Source organism: Oryzias latipes, chromosome 6 (genome assembly GCF_002234675.1).
Source record: "Oryzias latipes chromosome 6, ASM223467v1".
NCBI classification, from domain to species: domain Eukaryota; kingdom Metazoa; phylum Chordata; class Actinopteri; order Beloniformes; family Adrianichthyidae; genus Oryzias; species Oryzias latipes.
The window spans coordinates 8,466,501-8,488,172 of NC_019864.2; the positions used below are offsets into that span (position 1 = coordinate 8,466,501).

Genomic DNA, 21,672 nt, shown 5'->3' on the forward strand with positions numbered 1-21,672 from the left:
AAATGTAAAATGATTATGAATAAAATACAAAGTACAGTGGGACAAATAGTGACTCAGGTGTATTTCACTGCTCTTCAGACTGAGCTGCTGCATCCTGACTCCGCTCTGCAGTGTTTTCTTCTTTTGAAGCTTGCGGTGCAGCTGTGTTTGTTCGGGAGAAGAACATAGTGATAGGCAGTTGTTGTCACTCTTTTTCTATGGGTTTTAGAGAAACTCGAAATTGCAAGAGAATTTGCACGTACGTGTTGTAAATTTGGCAAGCTGATTTACGTACGTGTACATACTAAACTGCAGCGTTATGGACACACAGGTAGAGAAGAAGCAGAGTGATTTTTTAGCCAATCAGAATGCAGAACACAATGCACGATGCAAATCCTTGAAGTGGCGAAACCGTGAAAAGTAAACCGCGTTATAGCAAGGGATCACTGTACTTCAAAGTTTTCCCTGCCTAACAAGCACATGTCCAGGCCTGTCTAATGTTCTCCAGAGACATGGGTAGCGGAGTAGCTTGTAACCTGTGATTAGATGAAACCAAAAATGGGACTCGTAAGGGTTACCATGGTCACTTACTAAAGAAATAGACAGAAACCCGTTTTTGGTCCTTAATGCTTGTCTTTTTCCAATTTGGATCGCGTTTCTCACAAAAAGCCGTCGTGCCGCCCCACCGCTGCAGTCAAGATTAGCCTAAATAAAACGATATATATATGCTGATCTTTACGATATGTTGAATAAAGCATCAGTTCAGAGAGAAAGTTCACCTCTTACTGGTTGTTTTTGTCCAGATGATGAAGCAAAAGGTTGTTTTAAAGAAGCCGACGCAGTGATACAAAACATTTAAGCTAGCTGACAGGCACTTCTTCTTTCACCGTGCGGTTATCCTGTGGTATATCACTTTTCAATGCACACCCAGCAGTCAATCAGAATCGAGTATTCGCTCGCATGGTATAATTAGTTATAAATGTCACTCGCCATGTTTGGAGGAAGATGGATGCTGAGATCACCATACACACTGTGAATCGTGGGGGTAGAAACATTAGGTTTTGGGGCTGCTTTTTTGTTTTTCTGATACCAAACACACTGCCCAAAACAGAGACTACATTACCACCAAGTTTCTGGAGTAGCCTATCTAGTCTCTGGATCTTAATCGAATAGATAATCTGTGAAGGGAGTCAAAGGTCTATGTTGTTTAGCAGCAGTCCCAAATGTTCACAGCTCTAGAGAAGATCTGCGGAGGAATGGACCAAAGTAGCAGCTACAGTGCAAACCTAGCGAAGACCTACATGAAACTTTAACCTGTGTCATTGACAACCAAGGTTACATTACAAAGTATTGAGGTAAATTTTTGTCATTGACAATTTACTTATTTTCTGCACCATTATAAAAAATTAAGGAAAATCTTTAAGAATCAAACTCAGGCTGAATCCGAATTGCCTCCTAACCCCTACATTTATCCCTCCAAGCGGAGAGATATGGAAAAAAATAGTTACTTCAAATTCGGATGTTACTATCGGTTTAATGATGTCATCAATAGTCAGTCACCAGTGAGCTTAATTAGCGCGAAGCTGCCAGTGCTACAAAAAGACACTTTTTATGTAGCAACAAAAGAGCACGCGAAAAAAAAAAAGCATTTCTCTTCTGTGCCACATGCGCGTCACGGATCACCAAACCAGCGAACGGATAGTCAACGCTAAATCCTTACTGCACCTATTTAAAAAAAAACTTTTCGGACACTGCTACAGCTTCAAATGCCCCAAAAATGGGAGGGATAGGGAAGTCGATGTGAATTCTAGGTTCCTTTTTTTACACTTTGTCTTTCACAGTTGTATCTATGATGGTCATTACAGACCTATGTCCTCTTTTTAAGTGGAAACAACCTGGGAGTATTGGTGACTGCCAAATACTTTTTGCCTTGGTATCAAAGCTGTTTGTTTTCCTGCAAAGCTCTCAAAAGTCTCAAATAAATAAAGCTGCCTTGCCTCGCAAATGCGAAGGATATTTTTGTTTTTGAAAGAGACTTTCCAGTTAAGGTTGAACTCCACTGTGTTTCCAGGAAGTGCTTGATATCGCCCGCCAGCTGCTGGTTGAACTGGGCCAGCACACCGACTGTGAGATTGAGGAAAAGAAATCCAAACTTGAACAACTCAAGACTGTCTTGGAAATGTAAGTGGCAGCTGAGGCAAAAGAAGGACTCCCTCCAAACCACACAAGCTACCTATCCTCACCCTCTTGTTCCTTTCCGTATCAATAAGTCTCAGATTCTACAGGGTCTGTACTTCATTTTCAATGATCTTTTACTAGGCTAAATGTTTTTGTACTCGTTACCAGACACACATTTAACATGAAATCGTTCCCTTTCTCTTGTCCTGACTGTAACTCTCTTTTTTTTCCTCCCCCCTCTATCCTCCTTCTGCCCATCCATTCGCTCCTTCTTTCTTCAAAAGGGAGTCCAGCTTGAATGACACTCAGTATGCACTCTCTCCCTTCTCTGTAAACGTTGAGGTTTCCCCCCCTCCTAAACATAAACTCTGTGTACAAAGTATTGGGAAAATTAAAAATTTATTAGTCAGTATAAGCAAGTTTTTTGTAGTTAGAAATGTAAGTGGTATACAGACAGCCTAAATAAGTGAATACACAATCCCTTTTGGTGCAACACAAGAATTTTCCTTAAATATTTTAAAGGTATTCCTAATGTTTTGTACACTTTATCACTATTTTTTCAAAGCCCTTCATTATTTTCCATTAACATTTGAAATGTACACAGTCAAACGATGCTTTCACTGTGTCTCAGTGTGTGTGTTTTGCTTTAGTGTGCATGCCGTCCTCACCACACCACACACACGCTGGACTTTGATCTCCTAATGTCTTCCGTCATCCTGCCTCTTGTGTGCTTTATTATCCATGTGGGGATGTTGTTGCAGCTGTCCGTCGTATAAACTCAGGCCTGCAAAAAAATGTTTTGGAAGACATGGATGATCGAGTCTTCACTGAGTGCATGGCTCAGATGCAGTGGAGTAAATGTCAGTAAAGTCAGTAGGATGAAGTGAATGAGAGGTGAAGAGAGGAACAAAAGGTTAAGAGGACCACAGGTCCGCAAGTCTTTTGTATATCTACTCAGGAGGGTTACAGTTACTTTGGTGCAGTTTGTTGCTCTTTGGCTGATGTGAAACTTTAGACATGACACACTGGAGTTTAGCACGGCTTGTCCCCTCCATTTAACGTACCTCCATTGGTACAGAGACTTATTCAAGAAGATCAAACGACGGTCTCACCTCCTATTGGTTTGTGCATCCAGATTTGTTTGTAACTGCCTCTGACTTGTATATGAGAACTGGACTGAGTCACCCCTCCCTCCTGGTATTCCAAACAGGAAGTACCTACTGGCTCCAAGAAGCCCAAATCCCATAGACTTCTATAGACTTTTTCTGCTAGTCCTGTGTTCAGACTTCAAGGGTTTCTGGGGGAAACCTTTCATTTCTGTTCTCCTTCACTCCCTGCGCCGCGCCTCTCACCTCTTGCGCTGCATGCAGCTCTCACTCCCTCTGGCTTCCTCTTCTCATACACACACATTTGTGCGGTTTCAGCAGCACACACACATCCTCATTCTACAACAGAATTTTCCATCTCGTGAGGAAATATAACAAATTTTCTGCGTTCTAATTACTAATTTCCATTGTATTCATTTCCATTGTATTCATTTCCATTGCAAGCTGCGTGCGTTCTTGAGTGCGCGACACGGCCGCCCGCCGGAGGATTTTGTGTTGGGGGGGGGGTGGAGGGGTGGTATTACTGTTCTCATTCACTCCAGTTAACTGCAGCACCGCACCCCCTGCTGGTTCATCACCGCGGTGATCAAAAATCCCACACCATCACAGCTCTACACTCCACGCATATGCTCCTGGTCCGACCCTTCTATTAAATTTTAGAATCCTATGTGGCCCACGAACCAAAACAATTGCCCACCCCTGCCTTAGAAGCTGTGATGGAGAGGAGAACTTTGAATAAGCTCATATCCTGAAGCTAGGTTGTGAAGCTGTAACTTTAATGACTGAATGTATACTGAACACATCCCTGGGAATTAGCAGGCATTCAGGCAGAACTGTACATCGCCATCAAATCTTTTTTTTTTACATGCTGTCACCACTCTGACCTTTCAGCTCCCTTGTATTTATTCATGTATAGGGTCTGTGGTCGGACGACTATCAAAAACGCACACTCAACTGCTCAGAAAACTAAGAAATCATTTGTCTCAGCAGAACGACCCAAACTCTAGAGGGAGCTGAACGTAAAGGGCATATGGAGGCCTTCACTTCATCTTTTTCTCTGCTCACTCAAAAAACAGTTGCACACCAAAGCCACACCACAAGTTCCACTCAGCTACTCATGTTCACATGTTTAACTCCAAGGTACCGAATGAGTTACTGAATTAATAATGTTTCTGAGATGTGTGCTTCTTGGGTGTGCTGCTTTTAGAAATGTTTTTTTTTCTTCTTTAAGCTTTTACTGGTAGAAATTAAACTAGTGTAGATGCGTTTAGTTTTGAAAATTAAAGTAACATTCTAGAAAATGGAGTGAATTTAGTTGCCTTGGTTGGCTTGTTAAACCAGTGTTTGCTTGATGTGTGTGTGTGTTCATCTCCCTCCCCCAGGTATGGTCATTTCTCAGGTATCAATAGGAAAGTCCAGCTGACCTACATGCGAAAAGGCAAACCTAAAACCTCCAGTGAAGAAGAAGGTACAAATTAAGTCGAATGTTACCAAGCCAGCCTGTATTTGAACAAATAATAGACAGGATGACAGAATTACCAGAGATGTTGTAGATGTGTTGATTCAAAAAAATGTTTTCTGTATTTTCTTATATTTAATTAAGTTTATTGACGTTTTAATTAATTTTGGAAACAAATGTCGTGACGCCTTTGGCGGAGGAACAAATTAATAATAATAATAGATTTTATTTAGAATGCGCTTTATATTTTAGGTAAAATCTCAAAGCGCCTAATTCCTTCAACATTGAATGCATCAAGTCTCTGATGATAAAATAGATCTCCAGAGACTTTTGCAATAGATCAAAGGATGGTCCTTGTATTTTATAAACTATTCTTTATAAATGAGAGCTAATGAAATTATGAAACTGTAAGATTCAGCACATTTTTCATTTTGGTTTCCATAAATGACCTAATTGGTCAGAAAATCTTTATTTTGTTATTTTTTTTGGATTTAAATAAAAAAAAAGAATGAAATTTAGCCAAAACTTTTCTTTTTATTTTCTTCCTTCTCTAGACTGTAAGAAGGATGGTCCATCTCTGCTTTTGATTTTAAAGTGGGGTGGGGAGCTGACGCCTGCAGGTCGAGTACAGGCCGAGGAGCTGGGCAGGGCCTTCCGCTGCATGTATCCTGGAGGTCAAGGTACCAATCCAAAACACACATACACTCTCACACAGGACCTTTGCTCTTAGACCTGTTAGGATGTTTTTTAAATAAATATTTTCATGGTTGGAGATCATACATGCTCACAAATGGATGTGCATAGTTTTATATGGTCTTAAAGCAGGGGCGTCAAACTCCAGGCCTCAAGGGCTGCCCGGTCCCCTGCTGGTTTTCCAGAAATCCTGCCTTATCTTATACTGATTACCTGATTCAGGCTTGTTTAGCCAACAAAGATTTTTACTGGGAGGATGGTTGGGAAACATGCTGGACACCGGCCCTTAAGGTCTTGATTCTGACACCCCTTAACAATTTCTGTCTGTTTTTTCCTTTTTTAGCCTTTCAGTCTTTGTGTTACATATCTGTTTATTATTTAGTCATAAACAGTGTAATTAATGCTGAAGATTATTCATATAAGTTACATAATGTCAAAAGGAAAATACAATGTAGAACAAAGAAGGTTTTAGGGGAGCGGGTGATTCTAAATTCTTTTTTTTAGCATCAATGCTGTAGACAAATGCAGACATAAAAACCAAGACTATTTAGTATATCCCAACAAGAAAAAAATCCAAAGTTGATTTCCTGTTTGGTTTCTTAATTTTATTCAGACTACCAAGTGTATTTTTCTGAATGATATGTTCTTATTAGAAAAGTGGTGACTGGTTGTGAATTAATCGTCCATCTTTATCATCTATTATGTATCCCCACATTGTCATCCTGATTTTCTTATTACTAATTTCTCCAGGTTAGATGCATAAAATAGACTTAATTGAACAATTGAATTATAAATTATTTTAACATTGATTTGACGAGTTTAGCTAGCTGATGAAGAGCGTGTGATCAGCACAGACTTTAGCCTTAAATTGATGCAAAATTTAAAAAAACGAGCAAATGAAAAATTGTATTCAGTTTAACAGTTATGAAGTGAAAATTAAATGGAAAAAAATTACTGACCTTGTTTTTGTTAGTCGTGAGATTTTGGTGATATGGATTGATGAGTACCGTAAATTCCGGACTACTAAGCGCACCCGATTACAAGCCGCACCCACCCATTGTCACGTGTTTAGCTGATTTTAAACATACAGAAGCCGCGTCGGAGTAAAAGCCGCATGTATTAGGCAACATGGTAAGCCTGACCAATCACATTCTGACTACCAAAGTAAATGTGACTTATTACCACATAGTGGGAGGAGTTTGCCTTGCCTCAGGCTCGTGCATTTGAGTATACCCACACCTGCTAAACCGCATGGAGCTCTATTCTGTTCACAAGTTCCTCAGTTATGGTTTTTTTAATTTTTTTATTTATTTTTAGTTTTTTTTTACTTATTGACAATCTAGGTATCATACATAAAATTACAAACAGTAACCATATAATCAACATTACATCCCTCAGTTATAATGAGGAAATTTACATCCGCGATTCCCCATTTCCCATTAGTCTTAGGGGCTAAAGGCGGGGCCAACGCCCGGCTCGCCACACTGTTGTACATGTTTAAGAGTGAGCAAGTATCAGCAGTGCATGGAGGGGTGAACGGGAACAGCTCTCCTTCCGCTTGTGTCGCGGCAGCGTTATGGGAGTAACAGGGCTGGTTAAAAAACACACCAGTAAAATAAAGCAGCGGCGACTGAAAAGCGCGCGCCTCAGCGCGGCGCGTGCGTCAGAAGTTTCCTACCACAACAAACACTGTTGCTCTGTGGACGCCTCTCTGCGCTCGCCCCGCGCGCTCCCCTTCCTATCGTCTCCGACACCTCTGGCCAGGGCGGCTCCAGGGAGGAGCAAATCGTGTCTGTGCAGAGCAATCGGACTTAATACTGTACGTTTTGTGGGTGAGGGGCGGATGCGTTGTTACGTGTGGGAGCCATCAGACTGCCATCGGCCCCGCAGAACATGTCTCCAGCTCACACGGAGGCTGTGAGCTTTTCAATGCAAAATTCCGGTCAGTCCTTTAGAAACTGTAAAAACGATCACGTGGATTTGTGTTTTTTGCAGTCGTGTCCCGGCAAAATAAAGGCTGATGTTATTCCCACATAATTACAACTACCCCTGGCTGCAGCCTGCAGAACTGCACAACATAACAGCCAGGGCTTACTCCATATTTACGTGCAGCCAGCCGAGTCACTATGACTCAGAGGTAAATTCACTCCTGAACATGCGCTGTTTTCTCCGTCACGCAGCTGACCGGCTTTTCCAAACCCGTTGGTGATGGTGGATATTTTCACGCTGCTTTTAACGATTGCTTTTAACTTGAAAGCTTCATCATAGTGTAGCGGCGATCACGTGCACGTTGGGTCTAATGGCACCAAAGGATTCTGGGATGCGGCCGGGCATGCGTGTTTCGTTTTGTTGAACCATGACTGAAGTGTCTAAGACCTGAAATGAGATCCATGCTGTTTGGCTGTTTTGAGTGTTGAAAAACAAATGACTTGTGCTTGGTTATGACAAAGAATTCAAACCATTCACTGAGTCCGAAAGTACGTACATGGCGGCCGACAATTAAATCCATAAATTAGCCGCGACACTGAATAAGCCGCAGGGCTGTAAGCGCAGGAAAAAAGTAGCGGCTTATAGTCCGAAAATTACGGTACTTTAAGCCTGTTTTTTTGTTCTTGTTTTTTTTTTACTTAATCTAGTTAAGTTTTCCATTTTACTAAACTACAAACTAACTTTATTTCATATTTCAAGAAAGATATCTCAGATTGGTATGAGTTTGCTCAGGCATGTCAGCCAGTACAGCTTTGTGTTTCTCATTCCACCATAGTTTGGGTGTGGAGTGGAGCTCAGAAAAACAACTTAACTAAACTGGTCATTTTTTATTGAGAGAGTTGGAAAAAAAATACACTAAAGTTTTCCTGGGTTATTTTATTGATTTATATACTGTATTTGTTTACGCAGTAGAAAGATGGTGGTACGATAAAATTAAGCAAAGGAAGAACAGACATGGACTTTGGAGAAATGTAATCTAAACACTGAGATTGATGGCTTCAGCATTGAAAGGTCAGAGCAAAGCAGGCACATAGGACGTATGAGAAGACAACATTCACTCTCCCTTCCTCCTGCTGAGGATTTAACCAACATCTCACTTATTCATGATCTCTTTCCCAGGCTCCCTTCCTAACGTTTTTTTTTTACATGCATGTTAGACGCCTCCCAAACTGCTTGAACTACTAGAAGAAGAACTAAAACTAAATGCTGCGACACAATCAACCTGTCCACTTGGTGCTTCTTTTTTTCTTCCTCATTCCAGCCCCTCTTTCTTGACCACCACTTTTATCCATTAACTCATCTCTTTTCTGTTGCGCTGTGTACACTACTAGCTGGTAATCGCCGGTCCCTTGGCTGTGAGTCCCCTATTGACTTTGGTAAGAGAAGGGTTTTCCTGGCTGTCACGGCCACGCCCATCCTTTCCTTACGAATGTTTGCTGCTCCACCCGCTAACTCTTTCTGATCTCTCCCGGTTGTGATTTGGGTTAATCACACTTGTCGGCTTGTCCTGTTCGTCTGCACCCAGATTGCTGTGGATGGTTTTTGTTGCGGTAAATGTGTTGTAAGTGATCCACTTAAGAAATTGTTTAGCTGACTTGCTCATGCACTCACAGGCAGGAAAAGTCTGCGCACCTTTCCAAAAGCAGATCATCTAACTGCAACTAATTTAGTTTGCTTTGCATCTGAAATCTTCAAGGTATTTCTTTCTTGAACCCCAACATTTATTGTCAACCTGAGATAAATGCATGAAGTATGAGTGTGATTTGATCTGTAGACTTCCTTTGCACTCAACGCTTTGCAGTAATTAATGTATTTGAGCTTGGAAAAAGCTTTAAAATCTGTCATAGAGTGCCAATCTAAAGTATTTGATCACATGTGCAAAAAGGCTTCCTAATTTTGTGTTTAGTCAACATGCCTTCACTTTCACTTCATAGTTTTTTACAACTTTAACCACACCATTCTAGTTCCTGTTTATATGAAATGAGCCAAATTAAAATGATAAACTGTTAGACTTTGATGCATTTGAACTGAAAGTGATGTATCTGCACATGCGCCATAGACTTGATGTTTAATGGAAAGCTTTGGTACGTTTGGGTGTAATCAACACATCTTGGAACCATTTCATCAAGTCACCCTTCTCATAGAAATCAGGGTGCAACCTGCCATGTTAATGGTCGTGCTCCCCTCTACATGTGGTCATCCAGGTGACTTCGCTGGCTTTCCTGGCTGTGGCCTCCTGCGTCTGCACAGCACCTACCGCCATGACCTGAAGATCTATGCGTCTGACGAAGGCAGGGTGCAGATGACCGCTGCAGCTTTTGCCAAGGTAACTGCCTGCATGTGAAATGCAAAATGACAAATGAAAGTCCAGCAGAAAGCAACATTAGCCACAGCAGCATGACCCCTTAGAGTCGTTCAATCATCTTAGTCTTATTTACTCTTGCAAATGGCATAAAGAATGACTACAATTTTACGTTTTTGTTGTTGTTTTTGATTTGCATTTCTCTAGAAAAGGTGCTTTCAGTACAAGTTACATTAATACTGGTGTTTATTAAAAGGGCTGTTTTGTCTGAGGAGTTATCCTAAAAAGCAAAATATAAGAAATGGACAGAACTAATTCACTTTAGCTGAATTAATCATTTAACTTTCATCTAAAAAATCTTTCCTTTAATATATGTAGCCCTCATTCAAAAACTGTTCTGAGAAGCAAACAATAGAAAGAACCTTACTCAGAGCTTTTAGGCTTTACCAAGAATTCATTAACTGGATATATTCCACTGCCTTAATTAAACATAACCTATTAAAATTCTAGATATTGTAACAATTTTTGAACATTATATAGCCAAAAATACGTTCTGTTACTTTTTTGTGTGTAATTATTTTGTTGTAATAGCTGAATATATTACATTTATTGTTATTTTAGTCCAAAATACGTTTAGGTAAAAAAAAAAAACATTTAGCAATTAGCAATTTAGCAAAGCAAATGCAGAGTGAGATTATCTGGAGCTGTCAAAATAAAGAGGGAGCTGTGTTTATTTAATCTTTTGCTTCTTTTGTTCTAAAGCAATAACAGGCTAAAGTAGAACAGTGACGACTGCTCAGTGTTTATCAAAGTAGGCTGATATTTATAAGATTTGGATTCTTAAGAGTTTAGGCTCAACAAAATTGCAACCTTGTTTGTTAATTCTTTTAACGCTATTTATTGTTACAAAACACTGAGACACAAGACAGCATATTCTAATTTTATGTAGGTATTCTTTCAAAGACAAGAATATAATGTATGAAGAAAACTACATTATATTTTAGGGTTTACGTTAGAGGTGTAGCTATTAATTAGCAAAGTCATGTGACCAAACAGTGTGCTGGAATGTTCTAAGAATATTCCCTTTGGATTATTTGAATGTGGAACAACAACAGTGGACTTAACTGTAGGAAACTAAAATGTGAATGAATTTGACATTCATTCTTGTTTACTTGCTTGTTTGTACACATATTTAATTTACACTTGATTACCTTGAAGAAATACAAGGAATGTGGAAAACTTCCCCTGCACTGTTCAGTACCAGCTTTTTATCTCTTGAGTCACACTAGTTGAAGTTTTGGCTATAGGTACTCTGGATCCATTTTTAGGTCATTGAATCGGATGAAACCGGATCATTAAAAATGAAAAAATATCGAAATGAATTAGATCAGCTACCACAAATTATGAAATGAATCAAATTGTTGTTAAAATGAATTGTTGCATCACTAGTTCTCGTGGTAACACCCCTGGAATTGTTCTGATTTCTGTGCAGGGCCTGCTGGCTTTAGAGGGTGAACTCACACCAATTCTTGTTCAAATGGTGAAAAGTGCCAACATGAACGGACTGCTGGACAGCGACAGTGACTCTCTGACTGACTGCCAGCAGAAGGTGAAGGCCAGGTTACATGAGATCATGCAGAAGGACCAAGAGTTTATGCAAGAAGACTATCATAAGGTATTTGAATAGTTACATTCTAAAGCCAGTTTGATAAGACAAATGCAGCAATTGGTTTAGTTTGAGTGGTTTAGCTTTGTCACAGACATCATTTAACTTATCCAAACAACTAAGGTTGTTGTGTTGAATTGCTATGTGCTGGAAGCTACAAGTGTTTGATGTGTTCACTGTCTTCCAGCTGGCACCAACAGGAAGTCCATCACTAGTGAACTCCATGAACATTATTGAGAATCCAGTCAAAACGTGTGATAAGGTGTACACACTCATCCAGAGCCTTACCTCACAGATACGGAAGAGACTAGAGGATCCCAAGTCTGCAGGTATGAAACAAATCTCTGCTTTGGGATCTTGGTCTCCATTGATGGACTGTGTTTTGGTTGATGTTAATAAGGCAGATGTTTCTGCGTTTTGCTTCAGACTTGCAGCTTTACCACAGTGAGACTTTGGAGCTGATGCTGCAACGCTGGTCGAAGCTGGAGAGAGACTTCCGCATGAAGAACGGCCGCTACGACATCAGCAAGATCCCAGACATCTATGACTGCATCAAATACGACTCGCAGCACAACGCCTCGCTCAGCTTGGAAGACACCATGGAGCTGTTCAGACTGTCCCGTGCTCTGGCTGACATAGTGATTCCTCAGGTTCAGATTGAATAATGTTCTTCTCTAGGGCTGTACCCCATGTACATGTTATATGGTAGTTGTAATGTCTTTTTACCCTTTTTTTATCCTTCGTATCATCTTTAACAGGAGTACGGCATCAGCAAAGCAGAGAAACTAGACATCGCTCAGGCTTACTGTGTTCCTCTGATGAAGAAAATCCAACTGGATCTGAAAAGGACCCATGAAGATGAGGCGGTCAACAAGCTGCACCCCCAGTAAGAACCACTAACTCACACACATCTCTGGGTTTTTGCTTTCTTTTTGGAAAGCTTATATCTGGTGTTACTAACCTTTTCTGGCTCCTTCTCCTTCAGGTATTCCCGAGGAGTAATGTCTCCTGGACGCCATGTTCGCACACGCCTGTACTTCACAAGTGAAAGCCACGTCCACTCTTTGCTCAACATGTTTCGTTATGGAGGACTTCTGAATGTATGCAGTGTTTTTTTTTTCCCTTCATGATATTGCAGCTCATGATTTCACCAGAAACTCTTTCCAACCTTGGTCACGGTGTGCTCACACGCCTCCCTGCTCATCTTTGTTTTGTCGCTTCTCTGCTTCAGGGGTGTTTGGATTTATGTTTTAAATGTTGCAGGAGGAGAACGACCAGCAATGGAAACAGGCGATGGAGTACCTGAGTGCTGTGAATGAACTCAACTACATGACTCAGATCGTCATCATGCTGTACGAGGACAACAACAAGGTTTGCTTCTTGAGTTTGTGTCCGGAGTTCCATTCACACGGCCAGCCACTTAATTCATGGGCTCTGTTCTGTGTTTTTGTGTGTGTTTTCTGCATGATGAGCAGGACTTGACCTCAGATGAGCGCTTTCACGTGGAGTTTCACTTCAGCCCAGGTGTTAAAGGCTGTGACGATGAGGAGAACGTACCTCTGGGCTTTGGTTTCCGCCCAGCCTCTTCTGAGGTGTGTGAGGATGTAAGTTAGATATAATGTATGAAAACACAGCTTGTGGGTAGTTTGTAGCTTGGACATTTTTGCAGGAATACTTGCCAAATTTTATTTCCTGCAAGACTAAAGCCAAGTTCACGCCACCCTCGGCAATGCACTTTCAGGTGACCACTTTTAATGAAAAGTCTATGTAACCACGCTTAAATGCCCGTTTCAGGGTTCCACGCTTAAAAACTCTCGCGTTCACATGTCGCTACCCAAGTTTCTACAACTGTTTTTGGGCTCTAAGGACAAAACGTGTGGACATTGAATGTGTGTTGCAAGTTAAATCAGGTCAAACTTTAACCAGTCAGGGACTTGGATTTGGTAGTGATGTATGAATGGCGCTTCCATTAATTCAGTGAAGTACCAGCCGTTAGAAAATTGATCACGAAGAAGAAATTATTAAATGCGATTTTGTCCGGCTGGAATTCTATGAAACCAAAGCTCTCAGATATTGGAATATAGCTGTAAAGAAAAGCCTGGAGCAAGATTTGTACTGCTATGACATTTCCCACCAAGCCTCCTCCAACTGTAGGACATGCGTTAGTAAACAGGGGAAAAGAAGACGACGCCCTTACCAGCCCCCCCAGTGTGGGCTCCGTAGGTGTAGCGTATTCTTGAACATGCGTCACATGCCCGCTGTGAACGTAGCATTCAAGGCTCTATCATAAGTCATGTCAATATTTTGTTAATAAAAATATAGTTTTGTATGATTTCCATTCTGTTCATGTTTAGGGTAAAAAAAAAAAAAATTATAGAATCCAAATCAAACGTAGAAGGACGTTATGTTTGAGAACGGTGGAAGGAAGTTGATTTTGTGCTGAAAGTGTTGCGTTGTGGGTGGTAATGTATTCAGAGCATGGACATGGGGCATTATTGTTCTCCATAGATTTCTACCTCCCCTTAAAAATGCAACGATTACAAAATGAATCTACTATATGAGACTATATTTAATGATGTTGGCATTTAAGATTCTTTTGATAAAGTTCTGGTTTTATTTAGCTGAAAGTCTAGGTTAGTCCCTGCTATTTTCTTTTTTTTTTTTCTTGAATGGAAAAAAACATTACTTTCTTTTCTTGCTGATTTCTTCAATCAAGAATGAAGACAAGAAGACAAATCAGGGCAGTCTGGAGTGTCTCTCAGAAGACCAGACTGATCGGGCACTTCTAGTCTCAGATCCAATAAATATTCAGCGGAAGTCTCCAGTTATCCGCAACAGGAAGACCGGATCCATGGAGGTAGCACACTTTAACACATTTAAAAGATGCTTCTTCACATGTTTAGTTCTCGTTACTTGTCTAGTTACTGACTTGAGTGGGAGGCATGCCAGTTTAAAGGTCTTGTCTCCACGACTCCTGTCAGGTTCTCTCTGAGACAACCCCAAACCACTCCTCCAAAGGCGGCACATCCCAACGATTCCTTCAGTCCTGCTCCCGTCAGTCTCCTGAAATCAAACCAACTGGAGGTTTAGGTGGGCATCTCATATTTGTTAAGTGTATCCCTAAATGTTTGTGCCTACAGCGACTCTCGTGGCACTCCTATTTCTAGCTGTCATCCCTGACATCCCTCATCATCTCAAACAGCATTTTTCTTTTCCTCATCCTCCCAGCTATTAATGTCTCCTAGTTAGTTGCTTCATTCTGCAGCCGGATATTTCTCCATTGCTTCCGTCAGCTTCCCCTCTTTCTGTTTTCTGATGGTCGCATAGCTTCCAGCACAGCTAACAGCAGCCAAACAGGATCAGACTGCAAACTATGCAGCATGAGGTCAGGAGGGAGGAGCTGTGTTCACAGTGGCTTTGATATTCCCTCTGGGTGAAAGGCAGCGCGCTGGAGATTTGTCTCTCAAATTTCTCATTGAATGTCAGGGCCTGAAATTCAATCATAGGGTTCAGTGGTCCCAGTGGTATTCTCAGTCTGAGGTGCAAATAACATTAAATTAGTCAAGCATATAAGATTAGGGACTGGGCAATAACTTCTGGAGAAAGTTCACCCAAAACAAACCTGAACTTCATAAACTCATTTATTATTTATTAAGCTTCTGTGTTTCACACAAATATAGAAGCAAAGGTATTTTTGCTTCCAGGACTTTATGCTTTCATGTAGCTTTCAGAAGAACCTCAATTTGCATTGTGGGAGACAGCCGGGTAATCGTTAATGGCACTCTTGGTAGGCAAGCCACCTTTAGCTGTAAGGCCCCTTTCAAAAAAAAAAGAAGTCTCCTGTTGCAGTTGGTTTAAAAAAAACAGTTTTAATGCTAATCCAGTGTTTATGCCAGACTTTAGAAAAGAAAAAAACTTTATTGATACCAGAAAGGGGAGGTTAGCTAATAATTATTTTAATTACTTATTTTTGTTTACCTGTTTATGGAAAAAATAATGCAAGTGTTTAGTGTTTACTCGTTTAGTTCATCATTATATTCATTTGAAATGAGGGGAAAAAATAGATTCCCACAAATGCCTGTTCACCAGTTCAGATGTGATTTTATGTTATTTTATATTTAAAACCACCAATAAATTAGATGAAAAATCAAGTTCTGTTCACTTCAATGAGTCCTGATGTTCGACAGTAACAAAGTCTTAACATGTTTTCGCTCTTAATCCCTCTCCTGGCAGTGTTCGTGTGCAGCTCCCAGGGAAATGTAACCTTTAATAACCTGCTAAGACGATGGCGCCAAGCATGAAAGACTGCTTTCTAAATCAAGACACGTGAAAAAAACAATGAAATTCAGAATGTGAGAACAGAGTGGAAACAATGCATGTCATGTGGCAGCCACTAAGCTGCTTCTTTCTCCACATGTGACACTCTGTTGCCAACTTCAACATCTTCTGTCTTTCTTTCAGTGATCCCTAACAGTTTGAGGCTGGTTTAAATCTGCGTCCAGCATCTTTATGATGCTTCTCTGCATTTCTAAACAAAGCCTGGCTTTTGTCAGACAGTGAGTTTAAAGTCCCCCCCCCCTTTACCTCTAACCCTGGTCATCTCACTACTACAGATGGAATTTATCTAATTCTTAGAATAAAAACTAAATACAGGACCAAGAACAAACATTTCATCTTGAAAGGCAAACCATCATAACAGAATAGATAACAATGATAGACTTAATATCTGCACACTTCACTACTGCACCACATTGATGCTTATTTAGCTTCATGAGATAGGACGAAACTGGTATATTAGCGCAACATATGATCAATTATTCAGATAACCATAGCATCAAGAACATGCTAACATATGACGGAGTATTAGGGCCACCAAAAAAAAAAAAATTAGAGCCACCAAAAAAAAAAAAAAAGTAAAATTACGAGATTTTATCTCGTAAATTTAGGAGATAAAAACTCGTAAATTTACGACTTTTTATCTCATAAATTTACGACTTAAAATCTCATAAATTTACGAGAAAAAAGTCGTAGATTAAGGAAAAAACACCGAAGTTGTCCGTTTATCGGAACCTAGCTTGAAGATGAAGTATGTGGAGCCTTTTGTGAAGCTTCATTTCCGGATTATTATAGGTTTAAAACAAAGAGATTCTGAACCTTTTGGCGACTCAAAATCAGATTATTTTCCGTGTAGCAGTCTTTCCGGGGTTCAGTGTCAGTAAAGCGGAGTTTAATATGTAAAATAAGGAGCTCAGAGACACGTTTGGGTGTAGAGGATCGCTGCAGCCTTTATTCTCCTTTTCATTCACATATCCTGAAGTTCATTTGTCACATTACGTCATGAACCTGTCATCCCAACACCAATGCGGAAGTAAACAGTGTTACAAACGCCCCCTCCTGCAGATGAAATGTCCCGTTTCAGCATAAAACAATATAGAGGAATGAAAATAGTGTTTTATATTAGCTTTGGGACGTTGAAAATGCCAAAAAAGTGCTCCTCCTTTTGTGTGACGGAAGCGTCACACAGACGTAGAGTCTTGTCTTTGGTGGAGGAAGAAAGGATTCAAGCGAACAACTGCAGGGACACCGACGACGGCTTCATCGGGCTGCAGAGATCATGCAAACCAACCATCAATAAATAAAACTTTAATGAATCGTAAATCAAACAAATGACCTTCCAGACATTTGGAACGTTATCAATAAACATTCAGCTCACCTGTTCAACAAAGTTTACTCGGTCTGCTCTGCTGCTGCACGGCGTTCACCTGCTGCTCTGGATGCTCACTTCCACTGTAATCTCCTAAAATTACGAGTTTTTTTCTCCTAAATTTACGAGTTTTTATCTCCTAAATTTACGAGATAAAATCTCGTAATTTTACTTTTTTTTTTGGTGGCTCTAAATTTTTTTTTTTTTTTTGGTGGCCCTAATACTCCGTCGTACCCTTGTTCCTTGTGTGGTCATAAACCACTTTATGCATCCCCTACAAAAGAGAAAACCATTTAGATGAAAACTGTGTTTTGTTGGCGTTTTTAACATGTCCTTTTGGCATTTATCTGATAAATATAGAGAAAATTGAACTTGAGATGGCATCCTTTTACTCAAATCGTTGTGTATTAGGAGCAGACCGAAAAATGCACTTTGAAAAAGAGCTTATTTGTGACAGAAATAATGCAGTGCGGGCCACAAGGTCCCTGCTCCGAGCTCTTAACTATGGAATTCAGCTTTAATGCCAGTTTGTAGAAGTTAGAGCTAAAATGGTAGTTTTGTTTATAAATTAAAATAAGTAAGCCTGTTATTTGATCTACATCTGGTGTGAAAGTGATGACTTATCCAGTGTTCATCAGCTGCAAAATTGAGGAAGAAGCCATCAACAAAGGCAGAAAGTAAATCTTGCAGCTTCATCATTCTGCAGCCAGCGTTGCAGATGCCTCCTCATCATCCCCCTCAAAACACTTGTGTTTAGTTTTTTTTTGGACTCTTCAGATCATCCTCTGTTTTTTTTACTTCACTCCCTGAAGAATTACTTCATTGCAAGCATGCACAGTTCATGTCACGGCTGTGAAAACCTTCCAGCCTCCGTCAAAAAATGCCATGCGGAGTCAGGTCATCAAAGATTTTCTATGAATTTTTATTTCCATTTTAACATAGTTTACACTTAAGAGGAAGGCCTCCAAAGTAGCTGCAGGGTTTTCACACATCCTCTGGGTTGGGAACAATAAAGCTTGGTGTGTGTTCATAAAAATACTCACAATTGCACTCCCCCCACCCCTGCACTTCCCCCCTGGCTCCTCCTCACACAGGCTCGCTCTGTTCTGGCCTCTTCAGTGCCTCCGCCCTGGGGGTGTCGTGTAGTGCCCCCAACCTGCAGGACTACGTCCGCAGTCACAACCACCTCCGCAAACCACCTCTGTCCCCCGGCAGTCTGCCATGCAAGATTGGCGTGTTTGGTATGTTCACCGTGGTGCCGTGGGGCGGGCGATCTCATCTCAACCCTTTTTTCTTTTTGAAAAAAACCTGACGACGCATTTTTCTTGCCTCAAATCAGCATCTTTTTTCTCCTTTTTTCTGAAAAGATTGAAGGCTTTGAGAAAATCTTTATTCTTTTGTCTCTTCAAGCAAAAGTTCCCCAGTCTTTGGTTCTTTTTTTTATAGAACAACCCTATGGAGTTAATTCAGTCTCAATAATCAGAAATGCACACAACCTGTTTTACAAATGCACACGCTCCGATTCACAAATGTCATTTTATGCAAACGTGAAAAATAAATTCGGAAATACACACCCTGTGTTTCACAAACACACAGATTGTGTTTCACAAATGCACACTAAATGTTTTACAAATGCACAATAAGTGTTTCTCACAAATGTGCACACTGTGTTTCACAAAAAACATTTTAGAAATTCACAATAAATGTATCAGAAATACACAGTAAGTGCTTCACAAACATGATTTTTAGGTACACATGTGATGTGAACTCACAGATCATTCGAACTGCAGACTGTGCATTCAAAATCCCGTTCTCGTTTGTGAATCTCCCCGTGTGTGTGAGAGATTTTTCTACGGTGAATATTGAGACTCATCTGACGGAGCGGGTCGACTAATCTCACCATTGGCTAGTGAATCTGTCAATCAAACTCATCGGCAAAGCAGGCGGGTTCGCTTTTAACCAATCGAATGGCCCCTTACACTTTCTCTACGCTTTCTGCAGGTGGCAAAAGCCCCGCCCATATTTGATTCTGTACCAGTCGGTCGTTAGCGTGTTAGCTTTAGCATGGCTTGTCGGTTTATTGCCTTCGGTTGTCAAAAATTACTGGCTTGTGCAACTTTTCAGTGGACCTGGAAGCAAGGCAACAGTGGTTGAATGCAGTTGACATTGAATCCATCGAACTCTGTACTGGTCATGAGATTTAAAATGAACGTTTCACTCGGGATTGTTTGTACGTTATATTCTCTTAGCTTTCATGCTAGCGTCATTTCAACACTCAGACACGGTTTTGATCATATGAAGGTGGAGGAGAAAAATCTTCAACTTCCACAGAAGGTTTTGTGGAGAAACTGGCATCACTTTGCTCCGTACCACGCAGTGGGACTACATTACCTCAAGTTCATCTCACTGTCAATCACAGATACCCAATACACCTGCTCAGCCCGAAGTCACTTGGCTTGACCTTAATTTTATTTTTTTAATAACTCAAATGTCATTGATTTTATATTGTAACCATATACATATACACCTCTTGGCCAGGTCACCCTTGCAAAAAAGATCCTCATCTTTCTGGGTTTTTTAGCTGGTTAAATACTACACAACAAAAGATGGTCATAGAACAACAAAGTGCAAACATTCACCCTTTATTGCAGAGTAAAATTCAGAGAAAACATGGACAGATTAAAACATCAAAATTTAAGCAAATGTGGGATCTCTACTGATTTGAATTTTATTTAAACTGGAACTAATTTTCATAACATCCTTACATACAATGAAGTCCCTTGAACAATACAGCAGTATTGATTTGAACTCTGTCTTGCTCCCCTCAGTCTCTCTTCTTCTGTATGTAATTATGTCGCCTAAATTAAGTTCTAAACACACTGGACAGTAAAGATATAGGTCCACTCCCAAACGGTCTGAATTCCACAATGGGTTGATGTCGTCTTGCAGTTCCAACATTTGTGGACCCAAAAGAGGACTGTCCCATTCCAGGACATTGATCCCAGGATGACGTTCAGCCATGGATCCACTCTCCTCCCATTCAATCTCTGGAACCAGCATACCCTGACAAAAAAAAAAAAAAAAAAGATACTGTTTATGAACAGCACTGTTTTTTTGTGTTTTAGATTATGTAGGAACAGAGACCGACTAATAATAACTTATATTGTTGCTGGCAGGCAGACCTCATATCTCCATAACTGTTTATAATTTTCAAATAAGTGATTCTTAAAGTAGTGACATTAGTACATCTGATGGCTCATAAGGCCATGCATTGTGATGCATTTTGAACTTGCAGATGTGCTATTCTTCCTACAAACAAACAACTTAGGGAAATTGTTTGCACCACACAACAATAATCCTTTTCATTCATTTTCGATGAAAATTCACTGTAGTCATTATGATTTCATGATACTCTTCTTGATACTTTCCACTTTGGTCAAACTGCACACAAATCAGTTGTCCAGTACAGTGAGATTAAATAAAGCATTTACCCGGGGATCAGAAACAGGGTTCTGGGTCAAGCCCAACTTCCACAGCTGATTTGGTGTCATGCTTTGCTCCGTCCTGATTGGATGGCTGTCCCACGCGTCACTAAAGACATCCAAACTGGCCTGAATGCGTGGTAGAAAAATGTAATGGCATCAGAATACGTGATGTGACTGATATTGAGCAAGTCTTGGTCCTCAGGAGAGTGCAGGATGTTGTAATATAAACCAGTAACACTCACGAAGACATCACACCAGAGGAGCTCAATCCTGTATTTGGAAAAAAGCAAAAAGAAATATTATATTATTGTCAGATTTATTTTTAATACATCATTCACTTTTATGTATCAGGGCTCCAAACTAACTTTTTTCACTAGGAGCATAGTGGCCCCTAACTGAAAATTTTAGGGGCACAACCAGAAAATTTAGGGGCGCATACCGTAAATCAACATTCTAACCAAATTACTAATTTCCACTGTATTACAAATAAATACTTTAATAATAGATGCAGAAATTACAATGTGCTGTTTCTAATTCAGTGTCACATTTTATTCTGCACTTTTGAAGATGCAACATGAAGGTAAACTGACAGCACCATTGCTGTCACGACAGTACAACTAAGTAAAAATAGTAAAAAAAAAACATACATTTAGAATAAAAAAAAGTTTTTAGTAAAAAGTGATTACCGTAGTAACCTTTCGTAATTTCACAGTTTCAAACAATACTTAAATGTATGTAAATATTAGAGGATGGAAATTCATGTTGGTGACACCAAATAGGTTCAGCCAAGATGCACAATAAGCGTGTTTGAGATCACCCAGATGGACGCAACGCTGCACAGATCACCTGGTGTGAGATGTATATTTTTGTTTTTGCTCCAACATCACCTGTCAATCAAAACAAAAATATCACGAGAAAGGGGTGAGAGCAAGACACCAATCAGAGCGAACGCAGCTGGAAATTTAGTATTGAACTGACTAAAAGCTGCCCTACAGACTAGGGTTGGGCGATGTCCCCTAATTTGGCCATTGAAGATGTTTGCTGTCAACCATCGGGATGGACGATGACATCGTCGGGGGGGGGGGGGGGGGGGGGGGTATTTTTACATTTT

The 21,672-nt window shown here is 40.3% G+C and overlaps 1 protein-coding gene across 14 annotated transcripts in view; it reads left to right on the plus strand.

Moving 5' to 3' along the window:
- The window catches only part of ppip5k2 (diphosphoinositol pentakisphosphate kinase 2), a 53,651-nt gene that overhangs the window by 14,480 nt on the left and 17,499 nt on the right, over positions 1 to 21,672 (plus strand). For 4 of the 14 annotated variants that reach the window (XM_020703807.2, XM_020703811.2, XM_020703809.2 and 1 more), the window contains exons 13-27: positions 2,051 to 2,160; positions 4,254 to 4,403; positions 4,646 to 4,731; positions 5,277 to 5,402; positions 8,736 to 8,780; positions 9,609 to 9,730; positions 11,199 to 11,381; positions 11,560 to 11,701; positions 11,799 to 12,022; positions 12,131 to 12,258; positions 12,358 to 12,472; positions 12,636 to 12,743; positions 12,848 to 12,976; positions 14,089 to 14,229; positions 14,354 to 14,462. In XM_020703807.2, the coding sequence (XP_020559466.1) occupies positions 2,051 to 2,160; positions 4,254 to 4,403; positions 4,646 to 4,731; positions 5,277 to 5,402; positions 8,736 to 8,780; positions 9,609 to 9,730; positions 11,199 to 11,381; positions 11,560 to 11,701; positions 11,799 to 12,022; positions 12,131 to 12,258; positions 12,358 to 12,472; positions 12,636 to 12,743; positions 12,848 to 12,976; positions 14,089 to 14,229; positions 14,354 to 14,462 (1,918 nt within the window). Of the gene's footprint in view, positions 1 to 2,050; positions 2,161 to 2,441; positions 2,466 to 4,253; positions 4,404 to 4,645; positions 4,732 to 5,276; positions 5,403 to 8,735; positions 8,781 to 9,608; positions 9,731 to 11,198; positions 11,382 to 11,559; positions 11,702 to 11,798; positions 12,023 to 12,130; positions 12,259 to 12,357; positions 12,473 to 12,635; positions 12,744 to 12,847; positions 12,977 to 14,088; positions 14,230 to 14,353; positions 14,463 to 18,170; positions 18,318 to 21,672 lie in introns of all 14 variants that reach the window. The other 10 variants (XM_020703806.2, XM_020703808.2, XM_020703810.2 and 7 more) reach the window with 8 other exon arrangements.